Genomic DNA, 24,708 nt, shown 5'->3' with positions numbered 1-24,708 from the left:
GTCTATATTTTTTTACATTTGGGCCTCACCATATGATGGGCTTTATAAATGGGCTCCAAAAGTAAGAGGCCCAAGATTTTTATCTTATCAGATTGGGGGCCATTGGGCTCTTTATATTGGGCCTTTTATTAGAGTTGCAATTTTGATTTTGAATATTTAGAGGCCCTATTAGATTTAAGTATCCATTTTATGGCAATATAATAATTAATTTACTCTGTTGAGAAGTATTTTCTTTTTCCACATGGTAATCTTAATCTTGAGTAATTGCCAACTTATTATAATATTAAAAAAAAACCTTAGTTTCAGTAATTAATTTCTTTTGTGAATCTCCAACTTTTTTCACAAAATCTTGAACTATAAATTAGAAACTCACATCAACTATCTGAAAAAAAAAATTGTAAATCTTTTGTCAATGCTTGGGAGTCAATATATACAGTGCAACTTGACACACAATTGGTATGATCCCAAGGAAAAAAAGAAATAAAATAAGATCCTATATTTCACACTACTAGTATATATGCACCAATATCTCTTTGACTAGACTTTTGATTCATCTTCAAATGTTACTTATAATCTTACTATCTAACTAACTATCTATTGGACTTTGTCTTTACAAAAGACAAAAGAAAAATAACAATGAGATAAGAATATATAAGATGAAAAGTAGACAAAGTCTCTTGGAATTGAATCTGTCAAACTTTGAATTAAAGGAGAAGGTAGGCCATTTCAAACAAAATAAATTGATCCTTTATGGCCAAAAATTTACTTCAATTTTGTCCACTCTCTCATCTCTCTCCATCATCTTTCCACCTAACACCATGTGGAGTTGCCTTCTCCAGCTATCCATCTGGACTTGCAAAGAAGAAGGTGACCATATATATATATATATATATTTATTCCATCTTTTAATGAATTATTCTCTTCCCTTTTGACACTATAGAGAGAGATAGAGAGATAGAGGTAGAGGAGTTGATGGAAATTCTAGCTGGCATTATACCAACTAACATAGCTGGCACATGCATGCATGTCATAGTGGAACACCTAGGTTTCCTCTTTAATTACTCGAATATTTGACTATTTATTATGTATCCTATGCATATATTATGTTACATACTATGCATGCATGCATGCATTTAATTTGAGACTGTTATATTTATGTACCATGATCACAGTTAATAAAACATAGGAATAATGAGAGAGAGATAGAGAGAAAAGACAAAGCGAGAGCAGCAAAGACTTGCAATGGAAGATGAATTCCAAGTTGTATTGATTGATGGAGGACTCTAGTCCCCAATCCACCTATGCCACCTCTTTCTTCTCTGCTTACTTTTGTCTGTTCTCCACTTGGGCCAGCCTTGCTACAATGCCATACCAACCACCAATCCTCTAAATTATATTTATATATATATATTAGCAACAAAGAGTAGAAACTTATCATAAGAGTCAAGCTCAGTCATATGATGAATGATAAGTTAATTACATGTCAGGCAAATAATAATCTTAGGTCATAAAGCTAATAAGATAGTGTTAAAAGATTAAAGGGAGAAGATTAAAATAATATTAATATTAATAATAATGATAATGGTAGATCACAACTATATAGGTTGGCAAGTCGAATAATTAGTAGATAGCATAAGATAACTCGATCGGATCTAAGGCATGTGAGTCCACATGAGACCATTCTCATGTTGATTAATTTAATTACTACGTAGTTGTTAGAGTAGAAAGAAAAGAGAAAAAGAGAGGCCACGTGTCACAGTCGAGTCGCATGCATGTCGACCCACGTCGTCCATCGTCTAATGGACGACCTTTTCTTCAATCTTCTCTTTAATCATGATTCCATAAAACGAGATTAAATACTATTTATGGGGGGGCGTTGACTTGGTAAAAAGAGTCGTGGCTCGATTACCAAATAATAGTGATTAATAATTAATTAGATCTGGCGAGAGGAGAAGGATTAAATGAGATTCCAAATCCACCAATGGGATAAATAGATCTGGTGAAACCATTCACTGGCAGCAATTAAGGGGTTCGGGTTAAATTATTTTATAAACTCAGTTGGGATAAAAAGTGGATCTAATTAATTCGAAATAATTTGACAACAAATAATTAAAAAGGTTAAATAGCTTTTCGGAGCCAATTACGGGCAACCAAGTACCGTGTGGTGTGGTACATTGGATTTCTTCTTTTTCTTTTCTTTTTTGTCGTTTTATTTAAAAATCCCGCCTAACTATCCGATCCGGACAAAAACCGGAGAATAAGTTTTATCCGCACATTTTTGTGAGAATAGTAATTCCCTCGGTGTCGGTGCCGCATTTCGTAATTACCTCCTGTTCAAAGCGCAGAATAATTCTCCCCTTTCCCATCCGCCAATCTGGAACGAGTCCTCCTTCTAGTCCGCATAAATTGAGGTATATATTTAAATAAAGGGGGAGGTTATTCAACTTAAGCTTTAACTAAGCACTATAGTTTAAATGTCACTATTATTTTATAAGTATTAGAAAATAAGGATATTTAAATTAGGTTAATATGATAGAAAGAAAGTTAAACTAACATTGAATAATTTTTAAAAAGGGTATGCGGACGCCCGCAGGTTGCTAACCCGAACCTCTCTTTATAACTCCGCGCCTTCGTAGCAGCCACCGACACGTGCCCATCGATCTTTATAAAGTCACCCCATTTCCCTTGTTCCCTTCTCAGATCCGAAAACACTCATCTTCTTTCTTCTTCTTCTTCTATTCTCTCTCTGTCTCTCTCTAAGGGCGTAGCAATGGCGGGGGGTTCGATTCCGAGTACTCCGCTGCTCAAGGATGAGTTGGATATCGTCATCCCGACGATCCGGAACTTGGATTTCTTGGAGATGTGGAGGCCTTTCTTCCAGCCCTACCACTTGATCATAGTGCAGGATGGGGATCCCACCAAGACCATCAAGGTACCCGAGGGGTTCGACTACGAGCTCTATAACCGCAACGATATCAATCGGATCTTGGGGCCCAAGGCATCGTGCATCTCCTTCAAGGACTCTGCTTGCAGATGCTTTGGCTACATGGTGTCTAAGAAGAAGTATATCTACACCATCGACGACGACTGCTTCGTGAGTTCTCTTTTTCTTATTTTTTATCTCTTTATTTTTTGTTTTTTATTTTTATTTTGTGCCTACTTTGTTGTTGTTGTTTTAATTTGTGGAGGACTTTTCTAGTGAATGCATTTACTCGACTGGTTTTCGTTTGATTTGGTCGTATTGTTGTGAATTGCACATACACACACACACACACACACAATCTTGAATAAAAATGCAAATGCTTGTATTTTACTTCAAATTTTTGGTCTAGGGGAGATATAATTGTCATAGTTTGCAGTGTGAAGAGATCAGAGTAGTTCCTAAACTTCCAGATCTGTGTGTTTAAAATGACTCTTATAGTCAGAGTGACTGATTAGATGACAGGATCCTAATTATATGAATTGGGACTGTGGATCTAGATATTGTATGCATACAATCTTGTAGGCAGTCCACTTTCTCTGTTCTCTTTATGAGCTTGTCATAGTACGCGCAGTTTTGGTTATTTTATTCACTGCAATAACTTAAGCAGCAGTAAGGTTTCAGCTTTGATTCATCAGTTGATATTATGGCTGGTGCTTGGACAATCAAATTGCTAGTGTGCATGATTGTATTGTATTAAAAGATCTAATCTTTTTGTTTCTAGATCCAGTGACAGATAAATTATAATGCCATTGCAACTAGCCATCTTTATGATTATTATTCTATGCGTTAACATACATTCCTGTTTTGGTAAATCTGTGCTTATATTTTGCTATCTGTCATTCTTTAGGAGAGCTGTCTCCATCTTAATATTGTTAAGATTCTGGGCATTCTGTGCTGATATGTTCTAAACTTTTATGTGTCCTTTTCAAATAGGTTGCAAAGGACCCATCTGGCAAAGATATCAATGCCCTTGAGCAGCACATAAAGAACCTACTCTGCCCTTCAACTCCCTTCTTTTTTAACACTCTGTATGATCCCTACCGTGAAGGTGCAGACTTTGTTCGTGGATATCCTTTCAGCCTTCGTGAGGGTGTCGCAACAGCTGTTTCTCATGGCCTTTGGCTCAACATTCCTGACTATGATGCTCCCACCCAACTTGTCAAGCCTCGTGAGAGAAATGCCAGGTGCCCAATCATGTGAAATTGGATGCTTCATAGCAAATAAACTGTTCTCTTTAATTCAACAAATTTATTAAACTATTCTCTCTTTGGTCCTACCAGGTATGTTGATGCTGTTCTTACTGTGCCAAAGGGAACCTTGTTCCCAATGTGCGGTATGAATCTTGCTTTTGATCGTGAGCTGATTGGCCCTGCAATGTACTTTGGACTTATGGGTGATGGCCAGCCCATTGGACGTTACGACGATATGTGGGCAGGGTGGTGCATGAAGGTCAGTCTTTCTTAATACTACCCTACAAGCTCCAACAATTCTTATGCCATTATAGTCTGTGTGCACCTTACTGGAGACCCATTGAGAGGGATTCTTGGTTCTTTCCAGGTTTTATAATTGGTAGTATTTTCTGAACTCTGGTAATTATGATGTAGGTCATCTGTGATCACTTGGGATTGGGAGTCAAGACTGGCTTACCTTACATCTGGCATAGCAAGGCAAGCAATCCCTTTGTGAACTTGAAAAAGGAGTACAAGGGCATCTTCTGGCAAGAGGATATAATCCCTTTCTTCCAGTCCGCGACCATCTCAAAGGATGCCACCACCGTTCAGCAGTGCTACATTGAGCTGTCGAAGCAGGTGAAAGAAAAGCTTGGGAAGGTGGATCCTTACTTCATTAAGCTTGCAGATGCTATGGTCACTTGGATTGAGGCTTGGGATGAGCTCAACCCAGCTGCAACTGCATCTGCTGAAGTGCCCAATGGGCCAGCCAAGGGGAAGTAGAAAGGCAGTTTGGATATCATTCAGTACAATTTCCCTTCCATTTATAGTGTTATTCGAGCTGAACCTCTTAGATATACCTCTATTTTTTGTCGAAAGGAAATTCTTCATTATGCTGTATGCTTCCTTAAGAAGCTTAGGGGTTTTTTTTGCAGTTGGAAACGGATGCTTGTATTCTTATTTAATACTCACACCAATAATAAATTTCTTATTTGTGTTATGAAAGTTTTAAACAGCTTTTGACAACGTGTTGGTGTGATAGGGTGATAAGTTTATATGATCATAGCACCTCATCGCTATACAAATTTCTTGACTGCTGAATTCTTGAGATATTCTACCTGCAGAGTTCCCAAGTGTTAATTCGCTATGGCTTTACTTGAGCCATAGGAGGATTCGCAATTATGATCATCTTTAAACTGTCCACATGTGATACTCCTAGTGAAACGCACAAAATCCTGTCACTGGCTTCAAATAAGGGACAATCTCCTCTCTGATGCAAACGTGTAAATCTAGTTATTTTTCAAAAAATATCATCTATGAGCATTCAGCAGTGGTGTACCTCAACATTGAGTTAACCTAACTTGTGCTTTTATCAATTCCACCATACACAGCAGTAGAATGTTATGCGACCAAAAATAACATCAAGACACTATACAAGGGCTGCATTCCATGATTAGGTAGCCTATCGTTTTACATACCAAAAAAAAAAGAGCAGTGCCTGCTTCAGTTAACTAGAAGAATACATTATATGCACGGCAATAGATTGCTCCAACTCTTTGCTCGGCAAAATCATTGTACCAACCACAGAAGGTATTCTTATAGTGCCGCCAACAACCCGATATTTGTCCTGAGGTGAACTCATTATCCCATAGATGAATTTCACCAGAAATGTGATCGACTTCATCAAATGGCACAGTTCAGTTTACATACTTGTCCTTGGTTGGGCGTAAATTAGCAATTGGCACTTATTATCAGCCACTGCCATTGTACCTGACTGGGCGTCAACTGCAATACAGGATACACTTCCACCTGATTCCAACAGATAGAATCACAATAAAGTATTAGCATAAAATATTTGCTTTGCACTCAGATAATGTCACCTTATTAGCAACATTACATGGAGCACGTGGAGCATCCCAAGTTAATCAAAAAACTGTGTCAAGAAAATGTGATCTTCAAGTCAATGCCTCTAATTTGTTGTTTAAACCATGAATATTAATCTACCTAGTTCATCATAAATCATGCGGGATCCTGACTATGCTCAATTTTGATGTTAGACAATTAACTGTATCCATATATACACACTTTCTAGTTCTTATTGACCATTAAGTATCATTCTGCATTCATAATTAGAAGAAAATGGGAGAAATTCTTGTTTCCCAGTTCAGACAGCCAATTGACTCTTTGTCCTTTTTAACAATGGTTGTCTTTTTCTTATAAGGAGATCTTCACTTTAGACAAGATCCTAGATTTGTATCATTCTAGGTTAGTGAAGGCAACATAATAGGTTCAGCCATCATGGAGTAGTATGTGTGCAACGTACATTTGAAACAATGGATGTTGGCCAATTTTTTTCCTGTAGACAGCTCCCACTTGTACAAGAGACCTTCAAATGTTCCAACAATCCCACAATCAGCTGAGACATCAATTGCAGAAGCCCTGCAAGATATAAATATCTCTGACTAAGTATGTTCTGGCGATATATAACAAAATAAATATCGTCAAATCTGAGGATAAGAAAATAAATATCATCGAAGCTGAGGATATCGATTTGATCATTTATGAGGTTCACAGAGAAGAAGAAGAAGAAGAAAATAAATATAGTCGAAGCCGAGGATATCAAATGATCATTTATATGAGGCTCATAGCTTCCAAGTGAAGAAGAAGAAGAATCTTGCGAAGTCAGACATAAGCATCTTTACATTCAGAAACATACTCAACATTTATTAAAGAAAGAAAAGAAAACATACTCAACATAGCACTATTTAATGGATAAAGTAGGGAAGCAGATGTACCTTGGATCTAATATACTTCCCATGAATACCTTATTCTTTGCTAAAAGAGCTAGCCTCCAGCATCTTACGACAGGTTCCTTCACCTCAAAATGACACTGAAACTCTGATGCTGAAGCAGCAGAAACCAAAAGCCAAACAGCTATGTCTTCTCCCGATAGCATAAGAAAAGGATCTCCACCAGCTTCTGTAGAACAATTTGTTGCCATCATTTTTAAGTTCTCCTCTATATCACTATTGCTAGCAAGAATGTCAATGTTTCGCAAGCTGCCCAAGCCCACTGGAAGAATTTGGAAGATTGTGCTGCCTGGGGCTGAGAACCTTGACAAGAGTGCACGCTTTGAGATGTCCCTAAAAGATAAATATTTTAGAGAAAAATGAAGTAAAGGCTTCTAGTTGTCATTTCACTTAACTTCTAAAGGAGCAAATAAGTAGTAGATACATTCAACTTTGGGAAAATAAAGTAATGAAATAGCATGAATCCAGATATGGGGATACTGTATAAGAACTCAACATACCATAAGCCGAAGCCACCTATCCCATCATGGCCAATAACAAGGGAGCGACACCTTGATACTCTTTTCAGCTCCACTGTCGAAGGTGATATATTACCAAATCTAGGTAACATGAACTCCTCCAAGATAGAACTACAAGCATTGGTAAGGAATAGCGTGACAATGTATCATAAAGGTTAGAAAGCATAACCATCCACCAAAATAAAAGGTATATTATATAGAAATAGTTTTTGCTTTGGAAGTACAAATTAAAGTAAAATTAACAGAGAAATGCCTAGTTAGGACATTGCTTTTGTCTCATAAGACCTTAACTGTAGATACAGAGATCTTATTGTCGTATAGGCAGATCTGACCTGCTTCAAGACCAATATACATCAAATAAATGACAGAATTGTTTTGCAATTCAAGTAACATAGAGATACCAATATAAGGCACTAAATAATTATACGAACCCAAAGCCAAATATAAACTTATTACCATTAAACACAGAAAAATTAGAAGCTAATAACTGAAAACTGCAAGGAAATTACCATGCCAAAGTATGCTATTAAAATATTGGAAATTTAGAACAATGTATGGTAGATTACCTCCATCCTGAGTTCATCATCCAGCCATGCAATTTCCCACTGAGTTCAGCTGCTATAAGGTAATTTGGTTCACAGACTAAAATGCAGGAAATCTTCTCGTATGCCCTTAAGCTGGTAACTGGTGAAACATAACCAAAGTTTGTCTTGACAATTTTTATACCATCATTCTCACAATGCTGCGTCTTGCACATGAGGCACAAACAGCTAATGCTTTGATTCCTGCCAGTTGTTTATGGTTTATTGGCATCAAACAAGATTCAATAAAGCCAAATGCTATTTACCGACAAAGATTAATCAGATTGTGCTCAACCTGCAATAAGGTGTTCTGATACTTGTCAAGAGGACAAGTGACTGACCATCAGGAGTGAATTGCAATCCATATTGTTCAGGTTGTAACTGCAAAAAAGAAGACATATAAAAGTCGCAGATGCAATACTGTAAAATAGACGTAAGTTCAATTCAAGACTTGTGGACAGCTTACATCTCCTTTAAAAAGTCCATTCCGGGGAGGCAATACAAGTGTAGTGTAACCACTAAAAGAAGGGCATTTTTCTCTCTGTTCCAGAAGAGGAACAGTATATATGTAAAGATACCTATTGCAGTCCTCCAAAAGGCCGCACAACACACAAATTTGTAAGAAATCCTCCATTGAGCTTAAGATGATAGACAATACAGGGTTGGGATGCAAGTAGCAGCCAGCAAGCTTCATTGGACTACCTAATTCTGTAATTTCTTCTGCATCAGGAGATGGAAGACCATTCATTTGGCTTTTCTTGAGTTTATCACTGAAGATATCTTTACAACGTTTATCCTCCATCAACTTTGTACGCGGGTTTGAACAAGAAGAGGCTTCCAGAACAGATTTCCTGCTTAGGCCAGCCATACCTCTCCTATTCTGCTGCATTATGCAGTAACTCTGAGATTCATGAATATCATCAACAGAATCTAGACAATTCTTTTCAAAATATGAATGCAAATGAATATTAGAGTTGAGAACTTTAACATTTTGAGCAACATTCTTAACCATATCTTGATGGCCGGCATATGAAGGAATAGATATATTGAATTCAGATGCAGAAATACTCTCCAATTTGCTCCCAGAGGGCATATCTTCATCAGGCTTGACTTCACTGACAGCTACCATCCTCATCTCTGCATTGTCATTTATAACCCTACCTTGAATATCTTCAGTGGCATTCTTAACCAAATCCTGAGAAACAGAATGAGCAGAATCATACAAGGCAGATTCCGATGCACATGTATTCTTCAATTTTTTCAAAAGAGGGTTATGTTCATTATTTTCGATATCCCTGGCAGCTGAAATCCTTATTTCTGCATTATCTTTTTTACATCCAGAACCACCATTTTCTTCTGTGTTTGATGTATTGGGAATAGCATATTTCTCGAGATCTGCATCATCAAAATTTCGACAAATTATACTTTCTGAAAGAAGAATGTCATAGTTCCTAGAAGAATTATTTGCATGAAGAAACTTGTCTCCTATTTCATTGTTAGGCAGGAAAACTTCAGTCTGAGCTACTGTATTTTGTGCATAAAATGAAGATGAATCTCCAGTTGCATTAGCTGCTGCCTTAGGGTGAGGCCTTGCCTGTAACGAACCAGTAAGACCTTCTATATTTTGACCATAACAATCTCTAGATTCTGGCAGGGTTTGCACATCATAGTAAATAAGCTCATGCTGAATGGAACATCCATGGTTATTACCTGAATGAGATTTTTCTGTCTTAATAACTGAAACATCTGTATCCTTCAACTTTGTAGGGCTCTGTAGAGAATCCTGTGAATAATCATCAGCCAGATCAGTTCCAGAAGGCCCGTGGTTTGACAAATGTACAGTAATGGGGATGAAATCATTTGTAGTATTATTGAAGTGTTGAGAAACATCATGCACGACAGAGGCAGAATTTAGTGCAAGCATATGATCAACACAATCAGCACCTTGATAGGCAGGGCAAGAAACCTTGTCCTCCTCAACTGTTGATTTTTCCTTAAATTCTTCTTCCAAGCAAGCCAGAAGAGAATCAGATAACATAGTGTCATCCTTCTCAAGTTCATTTTGCAGCATAACTACACCATCAATATCATTGCTCTCAAAAAGACAACTAGAGTGCTCCTTACCACCTTTTCTGCTAAAAGGCGACTTTGAAGAGTCAGCATTTAGATTGGTTTCATTGAAATGCCCATAATTGGCTTCACTATGATCAGAAGGTGAAAGCTTCTTCATAGTGACATCACAGACATATGGCTCATCCTCAAAGCTATCTGGAATTACAGACTTGGCCTCCTTTGAAATATCAGTAAATGGTTGACTCTTCATGCTATCATTAATAGGACGCTTTACTTTTGTCATTTTGCACTGGGAGTTGGCATGAAGTAATGTCCAAGAGTCTAGTCCTTTCTCTGAAATGTTCTCTGTTGACCTTTGGGCAAGCATTTTCACTTCAAGGTTGCCTACAAAATATAAACTAAAAATTCAGACTTCAGATAGCATCTAATCCTCTTACAAACTTCAAGAGCATGCAGTTAAATTGAGAAATTCTTAGCACACATGATAAGAAAACAAAAATTCTTATTATTAAATCAGATATTACAGAATTAATCATTACCTCCACATATGTCATCAGAGATGCGATCATTTTCAACCTTCTCAGTACAATTGGTCCTAGTCAAAATGGAACAATACTTAGGATCTGCTTCCCGATTTCTGTGTCTAGACTTCCTTTTAATGTAAGTCTTCTTAAGAAGTGGAACAGCTTGTGGAAGCAAAAAGGCCATCATAGATTTTGCTAATTCCTGTCCTGTTGAATCTGAATCAGTTCTTTCAGAACTTGGATTTGAGGAACCAGGAGAAGGGTTGACTTCTGGAAGTGAATCTTTAATCACCCTTGAACTACTGTCATCCGGGGTGCACTTCACTAGGTAGGAAATTCCGTCTGGCATGGGATGCATGCATTCCAGAGTGGACTGATTGTGTATGTCAATCAACTCTTTTGGTATACTTCCAGGTAAAGCATCTGAGTCACAAGGGTCTGCTACAAATGTTGATTCTTTAATCACATGATCATTCTTCATTTCTTCTTGCTCCCACAACTTCCCTTGAAAATTGTAAATTCAGCATCAACATCTAGACAACAAATGTCCTTTCAATAACAGAAAATCAAGATAGTGCAAACGGTGTTAAAAATGTAAAAATGAATCATAGAAGGGCCACCATCCAGTAATGTCAAAGAAATCAGAAGTTCCAACCTTTCGCACTATGATCCATGGCAGGACAAACACATTGGAGTATATTCGTAAAAATTATTACCATCTTTCACGACAGCTATAAGGTTCCCCTTTTCTAGCTTATTGTTTGATAACCTAATTGATCGACAGGAATCAGCTTAGTTTGAGGTAGAACAAAGGTGGAAACAAATAGAAAAATCATTGAAAAAAAGACAAATAGATTACTTGCTCATCGTAGCTTTATTGAACAGGTATATGCTTCATCCAAGCAAAAGATATTTGGAAAAGCAACATAACTTCCTTGCCCCATGCCATATGATAGCAAGTGTAACACCCGCCATGCAAATGAAGTATCGACGTGTGACACAGGGGTAACAATTAAAATTTAGGAGCACTGCAGCAACAGTAAGCTAGATTGAAGTAACCACCTTGTCATTCTTAATTAAAGATAAATATTCATAGCAACTTTACAAGTAAACATTATAGACAAAACAAAAGATGCATGACCTACACAGTATTGTAGGAAATATTTGAAACAATTTTGCTAAGACAATGAAATAGCATCTTACAACACTACAACAGTTAGGATATGAAGACAATACCAGCATGTTTTCTGCATTACAAGCCTTGCTCTCCATATATGATAACCTAGAATCATTAATATGCTTGCTTTCCTCCAGTGAAATAACATGTTTCTCAACAACACAATCACCACAGTCCATCTTTGCTGGCAATTCTTCTCTGGCTAGAAGGGGAAGGTCGCTTTCCCCATCCAGTGGATATACTTGTCGCGATGAGTTTCTTGAATCCTCCTTTGCCAAATAATTGTTTGTTGACGAAACAAATTTAATATCTTTGGCATCATTTTGAAAATGGCAACCAGGTTTGCAGGAAGTTTCATTACTTACAGCAGCTATACTATTACTACGTCCCGTTGAGTAGCTAAGATGATCTGCTATACCATGAGTTGGAAGAACATCCGACAAATGTTTCTCCTTAAATTTCTCTCTACTTTTATCTTTGGCACGAGAATAAGTCCTGATCGATTGTTCTGCAATATCACCTTCTTTACAAACAAGTATATCTTGACATTCAATCCTCTTTGTTCTTCCTTCCTTCATTTGGTGTTTCATACTTCTCTTTCGAGTGCTCTGCTGCTTGCCCAAGCAGGCAGGCAAATCAAAACATGCATTAGAACTTTGTGTTTCAACCTTATTGTTTAATTGCGAAGAATCAGTAATATTCAAGGACAACAAATTTCTCTCAGCTGCTTCTTTCACATCAGCCATTAGCTCGCGAAGTAATCTCTGAACAAGAGGATTCTTGAAACCAAAGAGCTGCATGCATTCATAAAAGCATAAGCATCACATCCATCAAAAGGCATAAAATGAGTGGCTCAAACTTACCTCGACCCCATCTATCTTAGAAGAAAGCCTCCTCCCATGACAGTTTTTAACTTTGGGACCACTTTTCTTCTGAAAGTTCTCCCAAGCAATATCAGGTGTTTGCCCTGTGGATGAATGTCCATTAGTGGATGTGACCTGCAAATTGAAGGGACTCAATCGTTTCAATTCTGTCGGATAGGCCAAATAAGAATACAACTTTTCCCCAATTATCAAAATTTAAGACTTATAGCATCTAGTTGAAAATTCTGAAAGCCTCTGGCGTACACTTCATAACCAGGACAATCTTGTTTCTGCCAAACTTACCACAAATAAAGGCCCTTTGATGCCTTCACGAACTTCGATCTTATATGTATTCCCAGCATGAGTTCGTATAGCATTATAACCAATTGGATAAGGGTAACGGTCTTTTCCCTACCAATAGAAAAAGAAAACCACAACAAAATAAGACCAACACTGCAATCAAATTAAAACATCACAGATCTTTATGACTCTAATTAAATTGATTTCCTACTAAAGGAGATAAATCTAAATATCCCTCACTATTATACCAACACCGCTGCTGCCCTAAGAAATCTCACCAAATCCTAGGATTCTTAAATCATCGGTGAAATAAAACGAGGAAGAGATGACAAACCCTGGAGCAGCTCCAGTACTTCTTGTCCCAATGACCATGATACAGAGCTCCAATGGAGGTGATCTCGAGGTCATCCGGCCTCTCGTTGCTAGGGTTTTCCATAGACATGGAGGCGATCACAGCGAGCCAACCCTGGAGGGTTTTCTAATTCCCTCTCTTTCGTAATTTATTCCACTTTGCGCGCCAAAAGAATTGCCAGCGAGCCACAAACCCGCTTGGGCCCAATTATTAAGCCCACGGCCCATATTATTTAGTAAATCTATTAATTAATAATTAAGGAAATTTACAAATAACACCCTGCATTCTTGTTGAACTCCCCCAAACAAATTAAAAAAGTAAAATCCACAATCATTGGTAAACAAACCACAACCAACATGAGACAAAATAAAAGGTGATCAGAGTTCTTAATTATTAACACTATGGCGTCGATTCCTGGATCTCTTAAAGGGCTCTGAGTCGTAGTTCTTGAGCTCAAATAGATCCGAGCTGGAGTCGCTTTCCCATCCATCACCAGCCTCCTCTTGCTCATTCCTCCGGCTGCTCTTCCATGATCTCCATGGGGTGAGCTCACTCTTCTTGTTCAAAGCCCACTTTTTTCCCACATACTCGTCGTGATCAGTAGTACTACCCTTCTCCTCCCCAAGCTCTGATGGCGTGCTGGGGTAAAGGAAACTGGCCCTAAAGTCACCGCTCTCGCAGGAGTAGATGGCTTTGGCGTCGGTTAATCTAGTGCTACGAGAGCTGTTGATGCTGCTCCTCCCACAAAGGAATCTTCCTTCTTTGTTGTCCTCCATGGTTGACCTTTTAGTACTGGTTGACTTCTTCCTCGAAACTGCTTGGTTGAAGAAAGAGTTGAGGAAGCCGGCTAGTCTAACGCCAGGTGAGCTAGGCTGCTTGCACTTCTTCTCCTTCTCCTTCTCTTTCTCCTTTATGCGCAAGTCGAAGCTCCTCTTGGTTGTAGTTTTTGGAGGCTCTTCTTCTTTCCTGGGTTTGAAGGAATTGATGAGCGCGAAATCGTCGGTGCCGCCGGAGAAGTAGCGCTTGGCGTCGAAGATCTCGAGCTCGAAAGAGTCGTTGCGGTGATGGTGAGATGGCTTGTTTATGCTTGGTAGCCCGGCAATAGGAGACATGCTTGCTTGGATTTGCATGGGGCTGTGTCTATGTTCTTCTGAGGAAAGCGTGGAGAAGAAGAGCATAAGGTAACAGGTGTTGTGCGTTGGATCGCGTTTATAATGATTAGAATCTGGAATGGATCCGAACCCGTAAGTGCATGCTAATGCACGCAGCCACAGATTCTACGAGTGGACTCCTCATTCCTCTACTTGGCAGCCTCTGATTGGCTGCCAGATAGCTGAAAAAATCTTCCTTGGATTTGCTAGCCTATCAGGAACTGCCATGTACTCCGACATGGGGAGTACAAAATTCTAAAAAAAATGCACTTTAAATATAGAAAGTGTATTACAAGCCTCATGTTAAATTTATCATCTAAACTTAATAAAAAAAAAGCAGAAAAATATAATAGAAATTTATTAGAAGGAATTTCTCCACCATAATAAATATTAAAATATAATGATTGCATTCTCGTTTCATTAGATTTACTCACCGCATAGTATTGTTTAAATAAATTTTTAACATCTCATATCTTCTCCTATCTAAGATTAGATACATCAAATCTTATTTATCATCTAACCTCCTTTTAAATATATTATTTATCATTGAATAAAAAATAATATCTTAAAATTATAGGTGCAAAAATCATATTTACTCAGACAACACAATTAATAATGTTATATGAGTCATTATGTTTGAAAATATACGTTACTGTAAACCAATTGGGGGTATGATAAATTGATTTTAAGCATAACCATAGGGGTAACATAAAATATATATACCCTATAATCTAACTATAATCCGCAGTTCTGTTCAAGTAAATAATATCTGGCATAGAAAAGCAACAGCCTAACTCGATTAGCTCTACACGACACCACTTGAATCCTTGATGGTCACTTGTCCAGGGGCAAGTTGACACGATGCACATATATATGTGGTACAAAAATTAAGATCAAATGGAAGCACTGATCGATGGTTTATTTAACAAACGACAGCACACTAAATGATGCTCATAAATAGTCTTATCCTTTACAGCCTCGAAAGACACATGCAGTGTTAGGTGATTCATGACGATCTTTATTTGTTTTTTTCCCCTCTTTTTAACGTGCAGATAGGGTCAGGCAAAAGCGAGTTAGAATTATACTACGTCTATAGTATATAGGGTCCACGTAATTAGGAAGACAAGGCTAAGTCGATGCCAAGTTGGTCGTGGGAAATATATACAAGATAAGTATCGTGATCTCGAATAGGGCAGCCTCTACGTGCTGTTGCTTTCTTTTACTAGTCTCCATGCATTAAAGCCAATGCATTCGTAGCCATGCATTTCTTCTTCTACAGTGCTGGAGTTGCTACGTACCTTTATTTTCCAACTAACTCCTAAATGACTTTGCCATCTTCCACAAAGGTGGTTTGATGTATAACAGTGGGATATATCATTAGGGCTGGAAATGACCAGCAAGGCCAAGCATACACTTTATATCAACAATGAGTGAACATTATCTGGACAAGCCTTCATCTTTAATGGCGTCTCCTTTCCCTTATCTTTCTGTTACCAGTCTACGTTGTTTGTTTATCCCTAATCCCTAAGATCGATGTCTCCCAGACTCCCAGTTTGAGAACAAACTGGCTGGGGCCCATATAGGTTTAGTATTTGAGGAAAGATAAGGTAAAGGGTCCATGAAACGATAGCATTAGAAGCTGAGAGGGCTATTATAAGCTTAGATACAACAAGTGGCTTCATTAGTTGGGCCCACTAGTTCATAGGCTTTAGATGGGCCAGGCCCAACTTTTTCTGACGTTTGGCATGAAATGTTTAAATATAAAATAATAAATATATTTTTTTAATTTTAAAAAATAAGTGGCTTATTTTGAAGTTGGTAACAACGGTTGTAGTTTGCCGGTAGCCCAGATCTGTGTAGCCGTTAATTTGGGCCGACATGATGCCCAGTAAAGCGACAAATCTATCTACTCTAAGATTAACGGCATCGAGACAAGTGGGGCCCGTCTGTTATTTTCCTCATACTACGAGGCTATTTTCGTCAAAAAACCTTCCAGCTTTACGTGATGCGATACGATGTGTCAGCACCAAACAGCTCCTGCCGAGAGGGAGGCAACTCGTCCAACACGAGAAACTCGCGCCGTACGTGCGGCGAGATTACGCGCGTGGCACCGCAACGAGAATCCCGTGCACGGCCATGTGACGGTCGTACGAAGCGGACGTGGCGTCGAGTTGACCGACGCACCAGACGGTTGCTCCGCGGATCGACACGTATGACGTCCTTCGTGTATCTCTTACTTCGAGTCAGTCCTTGGGATGCCGTTAAAAGAAGTTCCAAAATGACCAACCTCTTTAATATTTGGTATTTTTATAAACCATATTCGACATTTTAACTATTTTATATTTGACGCTCGGGCTTTTAGAATTTCATAATTTGTTTTTCTTTCTATAATTTTCAGTAAAAAAATATTTTGTTATAATATTTGAAATAACTTATAAATATCTATATTATATCTTTTTATTCTATTTTCTCTTTAAAAAAAAAAAAAAAATGATCACGAGGAGAAAAATAAGGGAGAGAGAAAATAAGAAAATGTGGCAGCAAACGTAACAACGGTGGAGGAGATAAGTAAAGAAAATGGTAAAAAAATAAAAATAAAAATAAAAAAAATAGTATGAGTATCTTAATGTCTTGATACATTAGTTAGTTAAAATAACATCACGGTGTTAAATAATAATTATAGGGAAAAAAGAAATCGGGTTATAGATTTTTCAAAGGTAGGCTACGAATCATAAAATAGATAAAATATAAGGTATGATTTGTAAAAATCCTTTATAAAAATATATTTCACTGAACTTCTATTTCTTAATTATAATTTTATATCAATATTTGATTCATTCAATATCTATATTTTATTAGTATTTTTATATCAACTAACGTCACATCAAAAATAATCATTACACTCGTTAGACTATAAGCATAATTTTAAGAGTAAAAATATAAGAAATACTCTAGATTTTCCTACTCTAGTCTAAATTTTCCGAAAAGATCAAAACTACTATTTACACATACATTACTTTATTCTATCAAGCACAAACTAGTCCTGTCCCTTCTCTCTTTCGGCGTGACCAAAATTCTAGTAGCTATTAGCTATAAGGCATCCCCAAACTTGGTAATGAGACGGTAGGGTCAAAAGAGTAAAAGCACAAGGCCCACAGGCCACAGGTATTGCAAAGTAGTAATTTCCTCCCAATTCTAGGGGTAATTGCGAGAAACGGAAAAGGCGGGTAAGACTGTGCCCACTGCGAACTCGACACGTTTCGATTCGTATACTCTGGGATGACCCCGAGATTGGTGCTGACGCCTTTATTCGGACGAAATTACCCTCCGATATCTCACTCTTTCCTTCTCTTCCTCCGCCGTTGTCTCATTTGAGCTTAAGAAACCTAGGAGCTTTGAGCTTAGAGAGAGAGCGAGAGAGAGAGAGAGAGAGAGAGAGAGAGAGGGAGAGGGAGGAGGGGGGGGAGGAGAGAGGAGAGCTATGGGGAGGGGAAAGGTGGAGTTGAAGAGGATAGAGAACAAGATTAACCGGCAGGTTACATTCGCCAAGAGGAAGAACGGATTGTTGAAAAAGGCGTACGAGCTTTCCATCCTCTGCGATGCAGAGGTCGCCGTCATAATTTTTTCAAATCGAGGGAAGCTGTTCGAGTTCTGCAGCAGCTCTAGGTATCCCCAAGTTTACAACTTTTTTTTAGGTGGGGATCTTTGTGATCTATTTCCCCCTTTTGTGAGACGCTGAATGAACTTCGAATGCTCAATCTGTGATGCGTGTATGCTGCTTACTAATTACTCTTGGTTTCCATTTGGATTTCGTTTGGAATTTTTTTTTTGATTTGTCGTACACGTAATGCTCGTGGATCGTCCTCGATGGTGCAGTTCCGTTTGCTTTCTTTAATTTCTGCACAATGAATAAATCGGTGGAAAATTATTAAATATAAGCTGAAATGGGAGTAGCAACTCATGGAGTGTTTGTCCTTGCTTCTCAGAAGCCAGATCTTTAAAGGTAGCTTTAGGGTTTGAGGTACCGAGATTTGTTATTTTATGACTGGAAAAGATGATTATTGCACTTAGCAGGACTTCTAACAACTTGGCGAGCTGCTTTTCCGTAGTTGATCTTTAAAAGTAGCACTTATAAAATCCTTATATTTTCTTCAAATCCTTCTTCTCAAATCCTTTTTTCAAGTTGTAGGATGGTGTAATGATTAGGTTGCACTAGCTTGGTATTAATGCTTGCCATAATGAACTGGGTTAATTTTCTTGAAATTGTAGTGCTGCTTGCTGTTATGCTGACAATTTGATACCTCTTCTTACTGTTTGCTGTGGGAAATCGATAACTTCTCTTCCGAAGACGAAATGAAGTGCTGCCATTGTTGAAAGTTAGGTCATTTCAGTAATAAGAAAACTATGCGAACATGACTGCATAGATGGCTAATTATTCTTTTCTTCTGATCATACTTATGATTTGAAAATGCCATTCCTTTTCGATATTTACAGAAAACAGCGAAATATTCTCAGATTACGTACTATTTTGTAATCACTGCAGCATGCTGAAGACGCTGGAGAGGTACCAAAGGTACACTTATGCTGCATCAGATGCTGCTGTTTTAGTTCCTGAGACACAGGTAATCGGTTTGCTATACATATAGTAGTATATTTATACATGCATATCTAATGTCTGCATGAAAAGAGAGAGTTCTGCAAAGTTCTACTTTTGTGTCTTGCACTAACTAGCTAACAAGCTATAGTTCTATAAGCTATTTTGTTCTCTTAAGCTATGAACTTCTTCACGGATGTTTCATCAAGTACTGGAAACTTCCAAACTATTAACTGTCTGAAAAACAAAACAATGATATGGCCCATTGTGCTAGTCATTGAATGATAATAACTATCAACGATTTGATACAATTTAAAAATGCAGAGCACAGTTCTTTTCTTAAAGAAAATAGTAAGATTAACTGCCTTCTTTTTGTGTAATTCATGTCAAGAGATATGACATATTAACATTTCTCCCCATTAGTAGTTATAGATTTCGTCTAATTTTCTTTTCTAATCGAAAACTCATACATAAGTTGGGCTACTTACCTTCTGCACAACATCCCGATGTAGTATCCGCACTAGCAAAATTATGGGAGTGTTGCCTGGTCTAAGAAGTTTGGTTATATTTTTCAATCAAAGGTAATGTTGCCTGGTCTAATATATATAAGAAGGATTTGTTATCCTATTGCGATGCAGAACAACTATCAGGAATATCTGAAGCTGAAGACTCGAGTTGAGATATTACAGCACTCCCAGAGGTAGCCTGTTACTCTCTTAATTCATCTGGGATATTTACTATACGACTAGTGCATTTGCTAATACAGCGGTTACTATGATGCTGCAGAAACTTTCTTGGTGAGGACTTGAGTCCACTGAGGACAAACGATCTCGAGCAACTAGAGAATCAAATTGAGAAATCTTTAAAGCAGATAAGATCAAGAAAGGTAACCTTAAGTTTGACGTACGAGGGACGGACACATGAAGTGTCAGTTACTTCATCTCATAATTTTGAGCAAGCTTTCACATGTTTTAGTGTTTCTTATTTAACTCAAGTATCACAGAAATTGTTAATGGAGGGTTGAGTAGAAAAGGTATGGTACACAAGCCAATTAGAGCAGAAAGTTGATGGATTATATATTACATGTCCGTCGTAAATTATGACTTGTACATGTGCCAAATTTTCCTTTATAGATTTTATTTTGCTATGCTAATGGTCAGGAACGCACAAGTCTTCATAGCTTGAGTCTCATAGATAATAAAAGGTTTGTTTTTAGTAGTTTTGTCATATATTATTGTGGTAGACTTGTAAGAAAAGTATTTTATGAAGATTGCCACCATTTATTCAGATCCCACATTTTAAGTGTTAGATTTTCTGTTGTCCTCCTCATCTCTCCTTTTACATAGGGCATTTATGTTAGTTCCAGCATTCACTACTTTACAACTTTCTATGTAGGCATTTATGTTTTCTGCAAATAAAGACATACAGACTATCTAGGAGGCAAAAAAAGAAATTAAGAGACAACAGAACACCCCAAGAGACGATACAACTTACTATGAGACAATTCAATTTTCTAAGAGTCTCCCAACTTACCGAGACACGGTTGTAGAGATAGAATATCAAGTAAATACAGAAAGTGCACTCTGATTCAATGGGATAGTATATGCAAGTCGAGATATGGTTGGAGAGAACAATGTTTGTCAATGAAAGTACTCATCACTGGCAAGGCAACATGTATTGACTATATGCCTAAAATTTAAATATTTGGAATGGGACATCCCACCTGCCACTGGAGTTTTATGATTGAGCTAGCTTTATTTGGAGGACACTTTTTGGTGAGGGAAAATGTGACATTTCATAGCGATGCATACGCGGCTTACAAGGTCGAAATTTAACATGAAAGTTGCCATCGTGAGTACCGATAGCTCTCAAGCCTGTTGTTTTCTTAGGTGATTGATGTTGGATTAGAGGAGAGGGAAAGATTCCACAGCTTTGCAGCCCCACAATTCTTTTCTAAATTTTAATTTTGCAACTATTATAAAATATTTTTTAATTTTTGCTTGATGTTGATTTTTTTTTTCACGAAAATAGGATTAACAGCTCTCTGATAGCAAGAACTCGGAAATTTTGACTGCAGGTAGATACTTTTCTCTAATTAAGCAAACCAAAATTTGATTGCATAGATGTCCAGAAGAGATAATAGTGGAGTTGTTAGCAGGACCATACAAGGTGGTTCATGGCCTGTAATGAGTAGTGAGAGCATGACTCTTTTTTATCAGTATGGAACGCGGTCACTATATTATACTCTGCAATATCTGATACCAAGTTTATCAAAGTTTGCCATCCCAAATTATTTTGGAAGGACATTTTGATTGTACAAATCAAAATCTGAGCTAAAGAATATGTTTATCATCGCTTGCGCTACTTTACTGTACAGCCTCACCAATTACTCAATTAATTATGTTCAATATCTTGCTTTCCTATCGCCGTTTGCAATTATGACTGAAGAAAATGTTCATTGGGTCCATCATCTTTAGATGGAGAACTATTGCTCTTTGTGTAATATTTACAAATTTTCATTGGCGTTAGGCTTGTCACCAGTATTTATTCTTTATAGAGAATGAAATCAATTTTCTTACCTAAGGATAGTAGTGATTCTCTTAGAATGTTATATTGCAGACACAAGTGATGCTCGATCAGCTCAGTGATCTTAAAAGAAAGGTAAGACTACCTTATGCATGAATTTGTCTCGCTAAATTTTCCCAGTAGAATATCTTTTTACTTTAAGTTGTTGCCAGAGAATTTGTTAATACCTGACCTGCGCTCATTGTTTTGTCGCAAAAAATAGGAGCAAATGCTGCAAGAAGCAAACAAAGCGATGAGAAGGAAGGTAACTTCAGAATTCTTTGACAGTTCCAAGTTTTCTCTTTCTAATAATGGGTTGCGTGTGATAGTTTGTGGATCTTAATCATTTGTTAATGACAACCTCTATGCTATGATACTTTTTTTTCCTTCCTTAAACAATGTTTTATTAATTTGTATACCTTTTCTCCTTAAAATTTTCCTCAAAAGAGCAATCCTTGTGATGACATTTTCAGGTCAATAGTAGTAACACCAATTCTCTAAAGACTTTTTCTTTAGCACGTATACTGCAAAGTCCTATGATAGAAAACCTTGTTTAAATTCAAGCTTTGTTTTTCGATCATTTAACCAAAACAAGAGTTCTCTATGTTAGTTGATAACATGACTAGAATTTATTTTCAGAACTGAGCACAAAGTTATCTAGTACCTCTCGAGGAGCTCTATGTTCATTAATTTTCATTTTATTGGAGACAAGGCCTTTATTTGATGACAACCAGAGACATCATCTTCTCTACTTACCCCCAGTACACTAGTTAACTACGTTTAGTTTCCCATTTCTCTCAGCTGCAAGAAGCTCGTCAAGAAATTCCCTTTCAACTTTCATGGGAAAAAAATGGAAATGACGGCACATTAAACAACACCGGCGATCGCGAGCCTGAGCAAACGGAGGCGTTCTTTCACCCCTTGGGATGTGGATCCTTACAAATTGGGTAAATCTTATTCTCCTTTGCCTCGTAATTAAGATCGCTGTTTACACTTTTAGTATTCAATGGCAATATCTCAGTTCAATCTGGTTGCAGGAACCACCCCATGCATGTAGTTCAGTTGAATAATGCAGACCCCACGCAGACTAATACTTACCGTCCTGCATGGATGGGATGAGTTATATGCTTCCAAGAACCTAAACTATACGTATATGGGTGTTTCTTCGCTCTTGTATTCCAACTTTGCCTCCTCCATCCATGGAAAATATAAGAAAAGAATAAATGAGACGATTAGCTATTTACTATTTGCAAACTAAGACTTTGGGGTATAAACCTTGTGTTGAAAGTATATACATTAGTTCTCTGGCCACTTGCACTGTGGCCTTCTGCATAACATGATATTAGACTATTTGCAATAATGTAAAATATGAAAAAGGTGGAATTTTTTTTGAGGCTTGTAAGTCCACATGGTATATATATATATATAATATATATTTCACCTTCTTGGGACAAGCTAAGCTGAGAATTTTCAAGAACCTGTACATAATTAGGCTGGTAGAACTTATCCACTTTGTGAGTCTCTAACCTTGCATGTAATATTTAATCAAACAGAGTTCCAGTAATGCTTGTCAACAGGTCATCAGAAGCTTCCACATTCCCCACATAGACATGGTAACTAGATACTTAATTTATTTTATGTCTCTCACTATCTATATCTTATATATAATAATAATGTCTGATGTGAGAATCTCAGCTTTCTCTTTCTAAGTGGGAAACAAGACATATATACCTTAATTAAAGGAGTCCTGGCATACAAGATCAAAGCATAGTATTTGATTCTCCTGAGAGTTTGGGCTCCCAGAATATATACAACTTTTCCTTGTTTCAGAAACGACCCTGATATGCCTTGTTTTCCCATAAATTTCTTGCTGTTCTTCCAAGTGGAAAAAGAACACTTTCTGTAAAGATATGACATCCAAACCACCATCCATCATATCTTGCAATATGCCTAAGGTTAGAGTGACAAGGAATGGATTTAGAACCACACAAAACCCATGACAACTCTATCAGATTGAAGGAGCTAGCACTGGCCATCTTGTCCAATTTAAAAGCCTTGTTCCCAGCCTAGTGCTCTTTGGTGCAGTAGAAGATTATTAGGTTCCAAGGAAGGACATGTCAGTCCCACTGTTTGCATTACATGGCCCACTCTACCTCCATTATATATATATATATATAACTTAATTGATATCATATACACGCAAAGTAGAATCACGTAAATGCCCTCCCACATGGTCGATGTTCTCTTTTTTCCCTCCTTCCAGAATTTGAGGAGCGGTTTTAATGGAATGACGTCGACTTGGCCTTGGTGCTTTGCCTGTCAGTCACTGTCAATACTTCGATCGATCCATCCATCCATCGATGGGTCGATCCATCTCTTATCTTCTTTCGGAGAGCGAAATATGGATGCCACGTGTCCGTTCACCTTGTAGACTCCGGGACTGGGGGTTAGGAATTTAGGATATTTATGGTCATTACAGTTGAGTGTTCGTTTTGGTATTTGCTTGGTATAGAGCTACTTGTCGTTCTAACCACAGGCAGAGGGCTATAAATCACTCAAAAATAGCACCCTTTCCTTCAAGATTATTATCATTATTTCTTCCTATTTTAGATTGGAACATATTATTCTAGATTAGAAAGTATAAATAAAATGATCTCTGCTCTAAACTAAAAATACTCATAAGTCTAATTTTATCTTTGATGACTAAAGTTATTTAAAAATCATCTCTTCTCTCTCTCTCCTCGTCCACTCAGTGTTCTCGCCCAATTTACTAAAAGTTTTTTCTCATCTATATCCTCGCTCCTATTATCTGCATATCTCATTGCATACGCACTGCGTGTATCTAGAATAAAAGAAATAGTTTAATTTAAATTTGTATGTCATAATAATGTACTGCTATTTAAGTTAAAAGTAAACATTAGAATAGCCTACCTTAGATTAGAGTTACAACTATATCTTCTATTAACCTAAGAAGCAAATGATCCCCTTGTAGTACTCGGTAAGAGCACAGCATATAAGAAGATGGTAATTATTATTAAGAGCATAGTT

At 37.5% G+C, this 24,708-nt stretch overlaps 4 protein-coding genes across 7 annotated transcripts; 2 read left to right on the top strand and 2 right to left on the bottom strand.

Moving 5' to 3' along the window:
- The first annotated feature begins 2,687 nt into the window (after positions 1–2,687).
- Positions 2,688–5,157, top strand: LOC140763401 (UDP-arabinopyranose mutase 1-like). The gene is made up of 4 exons (XM_073101579.1): positions 2,688–3,094; positions 3,917–4,167; positions 4,264–4,432; positions 4,588–5,157. The coding sequence occupies exons 1-4, from the start codon at positions 2,771–2,773 to the stop codon at positions 4,933–4,935; spliced, it is 1,092 nt and encodes a 363-aa protein (XP_072957680.1). The 5' UTR covers positions 2,688–2,770; the 3' UTR covers positions 4,936–5,157.
- Positions 5,158–5,497: 340 nt separating this feature from the next.
- LOC140761908 (uncharacterized) lies at positions 5,498–13,463 on the bottom strand. Of its 4 annotated transcripts, XM_073099437.1 has the most exons (13): positions 13,333–13,463; positions 13,002–13,109; positions 12,699–12,833; positions 11,895–12,629; positions 10,674–11,157; positions 9,772–10,518; positions 8,528–9,456; positions 8,357–8,442; positions 8,047–8,265; positions 7,463–7,591; positions 6,948–7,295; positions 6,476–6,591; positions 5,498–5,961 (listed from the first exon to the last, which is right to left on the bottom strand). In XM_073099437.1, exons 1-13 carry the CDS (start codon positions 13,438–13,440, stop codon positions 5,855–5,857), a joined length of 4,251 nt encoding a protein of 1,416 aa, XP_072955538.1. In that variant the 5' UTR covers positions 13,441–13,463; the 3' UTR covers positions 5,498–5,854. The 4 variants fall into 4 exon arrangements, with proteins under 4 accessions (XP_072955538.1, XP_072955536.1, XP_072955539.1 ...); XM_073099435.1 differs by having other exon boundaries at positions 8,528–10,518; XM_073099438.1 differs by lacking the exons at positions 12,699–12,833; positions 13,002–13,109; positions 13,333–13,463 and having other exon boundaries at positions 8,528–10,518; positions 10,674–11,162; positions 11,895–12,021.
- A 115-nt stretch (positions 13,464–13,578) lies between these two features.
- On the bottom strand, positions 13,579–14,609 carry LOC140761909 (uncharacterized). Its single transcript, XM_073099440.1, has one exon. The coding sequence runs from the start codon at positions 14,526–14,528 to the stop codon at positions 13,737–13,739; it is 792 nt and encodes a 263-aa protein (XP_072955541.1). The 5' UTR covers positions 14,529–14,609; the 3' UTR covers positions 13,579–13,736.
- Positions 14,610–17,926: 3,317 nt separating this feature from the next.
- LOC140762370 (MADS-box protein EJ2-like) lies at positions 17,927–22,899 on the top strand. The gene is made up of 8 exons (XM_073100118.1): positions 17,927–18,167; positions 19,045–19,123; positions 19,734–19,795; positions 19,882–19,981; positions 21,715–21,756; positions 21,884–21,925; positions 22,462–22,607; positions 22,698–22,899. Exons 1-8 carry the CDS (start codon positions 17,983–17,985, stop codon positions 22,777–22,779), a joined length of 738 nt encoding a protein of 245 aa, XP_072956219.1. The 5' UTR covers positions 17,927–17,982; the 3' UTR covers positions 22,780–22,899.
- The last annotated feature ends 1,809 nt before the right edge of the window (positions 22,900–24,708 follow it).

This window comes from Typha angustifolia, chromosome 7 (assembly GCF_048772165.1).
Source record: "Typha angustifolia cultivar Huaian chromosome 7, ASM4877216v1, whole genome shotgun sequence".
NCBI lineage: Eukaryota > Viridiplantae > Streptophyta > Magnoliopsida > Poales > Typhaceae > Typha > Typha angustifolia.
Note: the sequence above shows the minus strand (reverse complement) of the source record. Positions and strands in the feature narration are given on the sequence as shown.

Bases quoted from the DNA above. Each gene is read 5' to 3' on its own strand.
- LOC140761908 (XM_073099435.1), bottom strand. From the start codon at position 13,440: ATGTCTATGGAAAACCCTAGCAACGAGAGGCCGGATGACCTCGAGATC. The intron at 12,834-13,001 runs GTAAGTTTGGCA...TTCAATTTGCAG, and splicing joins TCAAAGGGCCTTTATTTGTG to GTCACATCCACTAATGGACA. The intron at 8,266-8,356 runs GTTGAGCACAAT...AACAACTGGCAG, and splicing joins ATCAGAACACCTTATTGCAG to GAATCAAAGCATTAGCTGTT.
- LOC140762370 (XM_073100118.1), top strand. From the start codon at position 17,983: ATGGGGAGGGGAAAGGTGGAGTTGAAGAGGATAGAGAACAAGATTAAC. The intron at 21,757-21,883 runs GTAAGACTACCT...CGCAAAAAATAG, and splicing joins TCAGTGATCTTAAAAGAAAG to GAGCAAATGCTGCAAGAAGC. The intron at 22,608-22,697 runs GTAAATCTTATT...ATCTGGTTGCAG, and splicing joins TGTGGATCCTTACAAATTGG to GAACCACCCCATGCATGTAG.
- LOC140761909 (XM_073099440.1), bottom strand. From the start codon at position 14,528: ATGCTCTTCTTCTCCACGCTTTCCTCAGAAGAACATAGACACAGCCCC.
- LOC140763401 (XM_073101579.1), top strand. From the start codon at position 2,771: ATGGCGGGGGGTTCGATTCCGAGTACTCCGCTGCTCAAGGATGAGTTG. The intron at 3,095-3,916 runs GTGAGTTCTCTT...CTTTTCAAATAG, and splicing joins CCATCGACGACGACTGCTTC to GTTGCAAAGGACCCATCTGG. The intron at 4,168-4,263 runs GTGCCCAATCAT...TGGTCCTACCAG, and splicing joins CCTCGTGAGAGAAATGCCAG to GTATGTTGATGCTGTTCTTA.